This window comes from Condylostylus longicornis, unplaced genomic scaffold (assembly GCF_029603195.1).
Source record: "Condylostylus longicornis isolate FDR11 unplaced genomic scaffold, ASM2960319v2 ptg000044l, whole genome shotgun sequence".
NCBI classification, from domain to species: Eukaryota; Metazoa; Arthropoda; class Insecta; order Diptera; family Dolichopodidae; genus Condylostylus; species Condylostylus longicornis.
In genome coordinates, this window is record NW_026578013.1 from 1,265,989 (window position 1) to 1,277,452 (window position 11,464).

Sequence of the window (11,464 nt, forward strand, 5' to 3'; positions counted from 1 at the left end):
CATAAATAATTGTGAAGCAATATGAAACATAGACTGGCAGTAAAACAAAAATCTTCCGCCATATTTAAAGAAACGTAAGCTTTGATTTGTAAATTGTCCTAATACCCATTGAGGGGAAAAAGAAAGATAGACCGTTTAATAGTGTATTAATTTAATAAATAAGTTTAGTATTATATACAATGGCGAATTTAGTTTTCTAAAGTACTCAACGATGACTTTTTAACTACAGGCGTTTTTGTTTTACATCTGAGCTAATTCAGATCAATAAAAAGTAGGTTCGTTTAATTCTTAGAGATAAGAATTTGTAGGAGCTGGCATAGATTTTGAAGGACTAATATAGAGTTAAACTCATATTGCAAGTTATGACAAACTTAAATAATCAGTTTCTTTAAATTTTGTCAGCTCAACTTAAGTTTGCAACATACAAAATATTAACGAATTATATTTCAAATTTTAGAGGAAATCAAGAAGTTCAAATAGTTCTAAAGCTTTATGATATTTTTATATTTCAGAAACGAAAGATAAATATATTCTGAGGAAATTTGGACATTGACAGTTTCAATGGTTAACGCAATATTGAAATGCATATATATTATTTAAGTTCCATTTACGTGTTCATGACTATTCATTGCCCATATTAATGAAACGGCCTTTTTCGGTACATATATGAGTAAAATATAACCTTCATTTTTTTCATGTAATCATTGTTTTTTTCGTGTAGCTAATTTTTTTCCATTGTTCAAAATGTCTATCAAATAAAATAAGACATTTCAAATAGTGCAACTAAATCCCAAAATAACTAAAAAAACATACGATTCATTCATTGTATGTTATAAATTTTCATAATATACCAACACAGATAATCTATGCATTTGTTCAAGGTAGCGTAGTTGTGCTCATTTTGGCCCTACTGGTAATTTTTTTAAATTAAAAAGTAATAAAAAATGCGAACGTACTATTTAATATACCTTTATATACAATCAATACTTTAGTGCTAACATTTTAAGAGTTCGTATTCGATCCGTACTAGCGGTGTCGAAAGTACTAATATAGTAATATTGTACTATAGTAATACTACTATTTCGCGAAGCATACTACTGTATTAATCTAACTCAAGTTGTACTGCTATGTTTTTTTAATTTATATTTTATGAGTTATTCTTATTAAAAACTTGAAACAAAATACTGCATTGCGGCAAACCTTATTTTATATTGATTGGCGTTTTATAAATAATTGTAAACTTATTAAGTAGAGGTTTGTTTTTTTCAATTTAGGAATAATGCGATGTATTATTATTTATAAATGATGTTTTTTAGAAACACTGTTCAATTTATTATTTTTTTTTATCATGAATGAAAAGAGCCTATTTACTTTTGATACAAATAAAATATGTATTTCAAAATGTATGAATGAATAAAACATGAGTTAACATAAATATGTATTGTTTTTAATGAAGAAAAATCTGTGATTTTTAAAATATGATAGCTATATTTTTGACAAACATAAGTTATGAATGCAGTTAGTGTTTAAAATTGTTCAACTTCCACTTTCCACTAGTTAAATATTTATTTCTTTCGGAAAACTAGTTTAAAAAAAATCTTTTAAAAGCGTTATGACTTATAGATTCCAAATGTAAAAAAAAATTCCAATCGTGTTTTAGTCAAAATACCAAAAATGTAGTTATAATGTTTTGATAGAAAACCTTCCAAATATTCTGGTCTCAAAAAGTTTATCGAAAAAAAATTGTTTTAAAATTGTACTACTCTCAGACTGCATATCAAAATATACTACCCAACATTTAGAAATGTACTACTAAAAAAAATTATAAAACGACAGCACTAATCTATTTTCCGTATTATGACGAACTGCAAGTGACAAATATTTTAGTGACAATTCAGTAATTTTTTGATGTTTCTATAGGATTGTACGTCAAATTAATTTCCAAAATAAAAGGGAAAAATTATTGAAATTTATAATTTTAAACTAAATACAATTCGTATAACACCAAATATTAATAGTTTTTGAATAGTTTTCGATAATAATAAAATACATTAAAATAAAATTTCATACTACAATCTACGTCAAACGTCAAAGAAAGGATATCAAATTCGTCACATAAAGAAAAGTTATAAATTATAATTAGTATAATGTATAAATAAGTAGAAAAAAATTCTAAATTTAGTGTTGATACGATAATTGTGGAGAATACATATTAAATATATATTATAAATATTTTCAAATGCAAATACGAAGGTGTTTGCATTATAAGTTAAAAAAAGAATCCTTATATTAAATTTTTGAAAGTTCGGGGGTATAAAGAGAAAAAACTAGAACACCTACCTACATTCTATATTGTACCTATGTACGAATGCAATATAAAACAAAAACGTAATACAAATTATAAAATAACAGCTGAGTAGAAAATTACAAAAATTTTTATACACATAAAATTATAACTATATATTATTAATAAATAAAAATATAAGCATGTCTAATCAACTCATGTAATTTTTATGATTAGAAAGTAAATGATTAAATAATCTGATGACCTGATGAACATAAGATTTTAAAAGCTGATTTGCTTCCATAGTAATGTTCAATAAACCAACTTATCTACAAAAACACATATAGAACAAACGTAACTTCAGCAACATTACATTTAATTTATTAAACATTTTGCCTAGTTAAATTACTTTTAGATAAATGAATGTAATTTTTTTTTCTTTTTAACGCCAAATATGATTTTTGTGGATCGGATATTGTAGGAACTCTAATTTTGGTTACGTCCCTCTTTAAATATATCAAGGAAAAGTTAATTTATGAAAATTATAGTAGCTACTTTAATTTGAATAAAGAGTTTAAAGAAATAATATTAGAAAATTGAAAATGAGTGGACGTGTTAGAAGGACAGTATACGGTTATCTAGACGAAGATATTCCAACACTACAAGAAAATATATATGAATATTTGTCAGACAATTTATCAGTAATATGTGTTAGAGATCAATTGACAGAATTAAAATTTATACACGACGATATTTTATTACCATCAGAAATATGTGACCGTTTTTTAGAATATCATCAAAAGAGTAATCGTGACGTAGATGATTCTTTTGTTAACATTTTTCGAGATACTCAAAAAACACCATTAAAATATGTGCATTTACGAAATAGTTCTATAACAAGTGAAGGTATGTAGTTCCTATTTATACAATCTTATAAATGCAAATATGAAGATTTAAAAAAAAATCTTATTTCAGGTTTAGAAATTTTATTTCGACATAATTTAACATCACTGTCGATGTGGTATTGTAGTAATATTAATTTGGAATCAAGACATTTGTTGGCGAAATATGGAGGAAATTTAAAATCATTAGAATTGGGTTTAGATGTTGACTTATTACGTTATCCAGAACCAAATGAGAAGTCACCAGTAGATTTTCAATTAAACTTTCCTAATTTGCGTCGTCTTGTTCTTCATGGAGTAGTTTTACATTATCGCCTACAATTTAACCATTTACATGATTTAGTTTATTTGGATTTAACACAATGTTTTCTTAGTTTTTTCAATTTGGGATCATTATCTTTATTGCCAAATTTAACAACATTAATTTTACATAATATTTGGCCAATTGCAAATCACCTGCACGTAATATGTAGAATATCAACTTTAAAATGTTTAGGTATAAAAATAGATAATATGTATATTGCTTTTACAGAAATACTCAGAAATTTTATTTCTTAAAATTACACTTTTTATAGACATTTCTGTAGGTGTTTCTACAAACGGACAAGGGACTTATGACTTAGCAGATCAGACTTTAGAAATGTTGGTAGAAAATTTACCTAATTTAACACATTTGGACATCTCAGGAACGAATTTAGCTGGAACTGGTGTAGCTCAAAAAGAATCAAATTATAAAACACCTTCTGATATAGCGGGGCTATCAAGTCGAACTTCAAACCCTTTACAATTTTTAGGACTTTATCATACAGCACATTGGGCATGCAAAAGGCATGATATTCCTGCTTTAGAGGTATAAAAATTTGTTTATTTTTTTTTATAAAATTTAAGAACATTTTAATATCATACAGATCGCTGGCGATGCAAATGAAAAACAAATACTAACAGCTGCTAGATATTATTATGACAGACCAGCTGTCTTAACAAGCGTAATTAGCTTTGAGAAGATATTTTCAAGTTATATAAAAAAAAGTTTTTTACATTATTTTTAGGTTCTCAATGATTTGTATCATCTTTTTCGATTTGAAACATGTCAATCAGTTCATGAAGCACTTGATGTTGTATTAACAGCAATGGATAGACATTTAAAATACAAACATATGCAAATATCTGGCAGGTAATAATTTCTTTAGAATAATGTATGAAAATGTCTATTTTGCTATTATTATTTTAGTGCCACGTTATTTTACATTGTTAAAGGGCAGGATAGGGCAAAATTTGGTACACCTTTAAAAAATCACATAATACGAACATTATTAAATGGTATGCAAATGCACATATCAGATGATACTATGTTAAGAAATGGTTATCTCACATTTTGTCAGTTCCAAATGCCCCACGATGTGGTAAAACACACATAAAATTATTCTACTATTTATATAAGTTAAATGTATCCTATTTTCATTTGTAAAGGTTTTTGAATACGAAAGATTGATAACAGTACTTTTACATGGTGTTTCCAATACTGAACAAGAAGGGTTCGTGCAACGCATAGCAATATATTTACTAAATACATTAGCGTGTCAAGTAGATGGAGCGCAAAAATTATTTTTAGGAGACTTGAATGTTATAAGTGTAAGAAATCAATGTCCTCTATTTATCACAAGGAACAAATTTAAAAATTCTTTTATTAAATTTTATTACAACAGACAATGCTCAGTTTAATACAAGATCGATTAAGTAGAAATGTATCAGATGATGTAATGGAAGTTGCATGGTCGACTATGTGGAATGTAACTGACGAGACTGCAATCAATTGTAAAAGATTTTTGGATGGAAAAGGAATGGAATATTTTTTAACTTGTTTAAGAGTGAGAGTTATTATATAATTAAAATCTATATCCAACATTATAGTTTTTTTGCAGATATTTCCAGATCGTCATGAACTATTAAGAAACATGATGGGTTTACTAGGAAATGTAGCTGAAGTGAAATGGTTGCGGCCACGTCTAATGACAACAGAATTTATCGATGTTTTTTCCGATTTACTTGATTCTGAAAGTGATGGAATTGAGGTAAAATATATTGTTATAATTCAAATTTGATATTTCAATAAAAAACTTAAATGAAATTTTAATTAAATTATTTTAGGTTAGTTATAATGCAGCTGGCGTCTTAGCACACATAGCATCAGATGGTGATGCAGCATGGGTAATTGAAACTCCTACTCGGGCTAATGTTTTAGTAAGAATGGTTAAAGCAATTGAATTATGGAATTTAACAAGCGAAAGAAATATCAATTATAGAAGCTTTGAACCTATTTTAAGTCTTGTTCGTTGTTATGATACACCTGCATGCCAACATTGGGCTGCATGGGCCCTGGCTAATTTAACTCAAGTAACTAATTTTATTAATTCTTTGATATAATATATATATTTTATTATTTATGTATATCTAACATTTTAATGAAATCGTAGGTTTATCCAACAAAATATTGCACTTTACTGGAACAAGAAAATGGACGAGAAATTCTTTCAGAATTAATAGAAGATCCAAGACCCTATAAGCGCATTAAAGAGTTAGCTCAAATGGTTTTAGATGAATGTGATAAAGAAGCAAAGAAGCTTGATGGGTAACAACCGAACTGTAGATGCATATGATTTTTTAAAAACATAAAATATGACATTTTGCAAAATATTAAGAAAAAAAGCAAAAAATTTATAGAAAAACTGGAAAATTCTCACAATTTTAGCTATTAAAAATGTAGAAGATCTTTTTAAGATACTCCATTTGTGTTATCCATCCTTTCATTTAAACTCCTTGTAGAGTTCCTTTAGTTTTTAAACAATAATATTGTTGAAAGGCGAAGATGGAATTATTATTTTTGATTTTTATATAGTTTCCATTTAGTTTAATATCGTATACAATATCATTTAAAAGATTATAATTATGTAATCTTTGTATGTATTATAAGAATTTCAATATAGAGTTTATTGAATTTTAAGAACTATTCAAGTAAACGTTATAAAATAAGAAAAAAAAGTTTTGTAGAGATCAAATTTTATTTTTGGAAGCCAAAATACTTCCTTATGTACACATTGTATTAAATTATGAAATTATTAAATATTATTAAAGAGAAATTCGATATTTATGTTAAGAATATCTTAATTTTTATTTTTTGTTGATTATGCAGGAATTATTTTTTTTTAGATATAATGGAGTACTTTAAATTTTTTAAAACTTTAAACCATAAATTTCTAAATTTTTAACTGAATTAAATAAAATTTTCTAGGAATTGTAAATTAAAGTTCAGTTTCACGAACGTTTTTTTGTAAAAGAAAATACAAACTCAAAATATGTAATTTTATTAAAAAATAAAAGAATGGTAACTTTTTATTAAAACTTTATTAAAAAACTTTTTATTAAAGTTTAAAGTTTTGAATGGTTTTTCTAACTGAGAATTAAGCTTAACATAATTTACCTTAGCTATTGCGTGTTGTAGTAAACAATAGATACGTATTATTTATTAGAAAAAAAATTTCAGCAACTGCTTTTACTTTGCAATAAAATCAATTTTATGTTTTCTATTTAATAAAATATGTATCAAACATACATACGTAATTATATGATTGATATTTAATTTATGTAACTGATGTATTAAATTGCAAAAATTATATTTTCAAAATTAAAAAAATAAATGCAAAAAAAAAAAATAACGTTAATTAGGTTATGTTAGTTATGTTACTAAAAAACAAAAAATAAAAAATAATTGAGATAAATGATATGAAGTTTGTAAAGAAAAACCTTTTTAATATTTAAGTAACTAAAATAATAGCAATGCGGGCTTCATTAAAAGAAACGAAAAAAAAAACAAAAAACAAAAAAAAAAGAGCAAAAACAAAAAAAAATACTAAAGAAAAATATTTAAAATGAAATCAGTTGTTTTTCTTAATTATTTAATATTTTATTTAAACAGGTGCATCATATATTCTGTTAACATAATTGCTTAGATAACAAATTATTATTTCTTTTGGCTTCCGATATGAAAATTTGCTTGCTTCATAATCATATAGAAATAAAGGAAATTTTGCAAAATAAATAAATATATACATACATGGATAAAATTATGCAATGTTGTATATTTATTTTTAGCATAATAATCAAATATTTTCCTTTTATTAAATTGGCTATATAGATATTATAATTGACCTATAGGAGACAAGGATCGTGAGTAACGTTCTTAGAAGTAAGAGTTCAAAATGCTAAATTAACACGAGTTAATATAACAGATATTTTTATAAACTCAATACTGCAAAACAATATCTTCGAAACGCAATGCTTGAAAGACATTTTGTGATGAATAAATAATATATTTTTAAATATTCTATAAAATCGTTTTTGTGTAAAGAACTTTGAAAGATCTACTCTCATAAAAATATACGCTGCCAATAATAATAAGAAACAGACATTATGTAAAAATTTAATTAAAAAGTTATGAATATAAAGTGAAGATGGAGGAATGAATGTAAGTTAATATTTTAGTTCATAAATTTTAGAGGTATTATTTAGTGTCAAAAATTAGTTGTCATTTATGCAGTGGTGTTAACTGTTTTTAAAAGTAGGTCTGTTTTTTTAAACTTTTTAATTTTCTGCTTTACAATACCGTTGACACATGTAGAATTAAGTTTTAATATCTGCTGACATGAACTCAACCGGTGCTTAATTTTATAAAGAAATTTCTTTGATAAAACAAACTTTAGAATTATATACCGTAGTGATAACATAATTTCCTATAGTCAGACTTATAAATTAAGCTAGTTGGAGATAATTGAATTTTACAATAGTGACTTTATACATTTTCGAAAACAAAACTCTCTAAGAATGAAAATTGATATTTCATATGTATATTACGTATATTACTTTTTGAATCCAATAAAACTACAAAATATCCTTGTAATATATTTTGCTAGCTTAAAAAGCATTCATCCCAATCAGATATAGCCACCAGTTTCAAATATGAGTATAAATGCATGAGAAATCATTGTTACATACTCAATTAGATCGCCATAATTTAGTTTGCAAGTTTCATTTTCTCAGTTTACTTTGCGTTGTCTTCATCTTATTAAATAGCAGAATTGTTCTAAATATTTTTTCAAGCTAAAAAAATTTATGAATCCTTAAACTTTTTCTTTTATTATATCTATTATATCATAAAACTTTTTTTGTATATTTCAAGATATAGCAATTAATTATTAAATCATATGTATATCACACCTATGCCTAAAAATATTTTTCTCAAAAATAGCTGACTAAAATAGATTTAATTAGATTAATTGGCGATTTTCGGCGTACAGTACAGGAAATTCACAACAAAATCATTTTTTAATTAAAAAGTTTAAGTATATAACAATATTTTTAAAAGATGCTATTATAATAGCACTTAAATCTTTTAAATAGATAAATTTTATAATTATTTTTGCAAACGTTCCAAGATTTTAGTGTATAAATTAATAAAAAAATATTATTAATTTATAAAAATATTATTCATAATTTCAACTTTAATGATATTTGAGCAGCTTAAATTATTTTTGTTTTTAATTTCTTGATGTACGCATGTCAAAAATATTAAATATCATTATCGCATTAATCAATTTGAAATATCAAGAATTTCAATCGTTTATGAAAAAAAATTAACAATAAAAACAAATCAATTCTTAGAATGGTGTACGTCTGTAAATCAGAAATTAAAACTGTACCTAATTATTTACTTCCTCAATTTTAATAACAGTAAATAATTATTGTCAATGAAATTTAATTAGAAAATTAAAAAGAAAATTTTGCAAATATTTCGGTATAATGATATAAGTATGTAATAAGTATGATATAATGTGCAAAAAAAATAAAAAACTCATATGCATATAAAGAATAATTCAACTCATACAATTTTTTTAAATATCTTCTTGAATTATTATAAAATTATTATCTGAAAATTTTAATTGATTTTTAAAATTTTGTAATGAAATTGAATAAGTTTATAATACCCATAACTGGCTAATAAAGATTAAGATTCAAAAAATTTTTGATTTAAATTTTATAAAGAGGTTTGAACGACATCAGACCCATGTATGTGCATAATATAGATTATAGAGTACGGGTTTATTAACCATAAGTTTGTAACGCAGTAAACGGTATACATTTTATAAATTTTAGTACATTACAAAGCACCGATCCCTTTAATTACATTCGAAAAATTCAGTATGACAAAAATTTGTATTCTAAAATTTAATCTGCAATTTTGAAAATTTAGAAAATTTAACAGAGATTTAAAATGTTTATTTTACAATATATTTTAATCTATAAAAATTAGAGCACAGTCTAATTCAAAAATATGTCGACTAGTTTTTAAATAAATTTATTGTATTCATTATTAATGGCAAATTTCGCTTAATGTCAAATTTATTATGTTCATTACATATATATATATTTATTATTTAATTATATTTATTTGTAATAATATTTAATAATTTTAAAATGGTTTTCTGATTTCAGGCGAACGGGATTTGTATAATAATTATGATATCACGTAAAAATACATGTATGGCGCGTTTCACAATATATTATTTTACAAGTACATATACATAATATATTAAATATACATATCAATGTTTGTATGTATGTATATATAAAGGCAAAGTTGAAATGGGATTCTGAAATCTTTCTTTTCTGTTTTTTTTTTGTTTTACTTTTTTTTTTTTATTCTCATTGTTTTTCTATTCATAATTTTTTCGTTTCTTTAATTACATATGAAATTATAAGAACTAGACTTTAAAAAATTCAGTTGAGTTTGTGCCGTTGCGGAATAAAGAACTTAAAAATTGAAAATTTTCGGGAATTAAACGGAGTATATATTATAGTATCAAGAAAATTCTAAAAAAAAAAAAAAAATAAAAGTAAAAAAGGAACCCCTACTTGGAAAAATTTTACAAAAGAATTTTATGTACATATGTATATATGTATATATGTATTATGTATATTCCATGTATAAATTTACATTATACATGTATATATAAAAATAAAGAATAAAATACAAAAAGAAATTTTTTTTTTTTTTTACTTAAAATACAATACTGATAACCATAAAATTCAGTGATAACGTAAATTTTTAAAGTGTAAGAAAAAATGATTTATAATCTAATAACTAAAATATTTAAAATAAGTAATTGATACATAAATAACTGTATGTGTTATCATGAAAAATATCCCGAAATATTTCATATGTACATTATACTGTAATATTTTTTAAAAACATATTTCATACGTATATAATATAATTTGTATATTTATGTATTTTATATAAAAATTAAGATTTACTAAATATATTACATTAAAATAATATAATTAACATAAATGAAATTTTTAATTATAATTTAAAATAAATTATATTAAAATATTTTTTATTTAAAATTTAATATGTTTTTTAAAATATACTTATGTGTATCCGACATACGCACAAATTATTTTCATATTTAATACTTGAATCATATCAAATAATATCAAAATTCCAGAGGAAAATAAAAATAAATTTAATATTTAAAAATTTAATTTATTATATTAAATTTTAATTTAATAAGTTAAATTTTTCAAATATAAATTTTTAATGCGTCATTCATATTTTTCAAATAAATAAAATTCAAGAATATTCGAAAAATTTCTATAAAACAATTAATAAATTAAAATATTTAATTAAATGCTAATTTTTTATAAATTTTACAAAATTACGAGTATGTAAAATATTCTTTTGTTTTTTGCAGTTATATGGGAAATATACTGGAAAATTTTTTAAATTTTAAATATTAATAAAAATTACAAATTAAATCAAAATAAATTTTTTAAAATTAATTGGAATTAATAGGATTCAATTTAATTTGATAATTTTTGAACTGATGTTCTAATATTAATTAGCATATATTATTTATTAATTTACTTATGTATATATACATATATGTATGCATAATTTTTTATGTATATATTTAATAAAAATTAATTTCTATAAAGAAAACCCTGCCTATTTATTAGTTATCTGTCATTTCTAGAATTTTCTTTAATTTATATAATCTTTATTTTATTATTTTATATTTTTATATATGATTATTTAATTTTGGAAATTTAATTTCCGAATATATTCTTTTATTCGTTTTTAATGTATAATAATTTTATATATGTATGAAAGGTGCGAGTATATTATTAAAAATTTCAAATTTAGTTGGAAAGAATTATTAAT

General features: G+C 23.2%; 1 protein-coding gene across 1 annotated transcript; it reads left to right on the forward strand.

The window, feature by feature from the left end:
- The first annotated feature begins 1,952 nt into the window (after nucleotides 1–1,952).
- On the forward strand, nucleotides 1,953–6,601 carry LOC129610171 (protein zer-1 homolog). Its single transcript, XM_055522588.1, has 11 exons — nucleotides 1,953–3,190; nucleotides 3,260–3,682; nucleotides 3,762–4,036; nucleotides 4,095–4,172; nucleotides 4,236–4,360; nucleotides 4,418–4,589; nucleotides 4,657–4,818; nucleotides 4,893–5,054; nucleotides 5,109–5,258; nucleotides 5,335–5,580; nucleotides 5,661–6,601. Exons 1-11 carry the CDS (start codon nucleotides 2,887–2,889, stop codon nucleotides 5,817–5,819), a joined length of 2,256 nt encoding a protein of 751 aa, XP_055378563.1. The 5' UTR covers nucleotides 1,953–2,886; the 3' UTR covers nucleotides 5,820–6,601.
- Nucleotides 6,602–11,464: the final 4,863 nt, after the last annotated feature.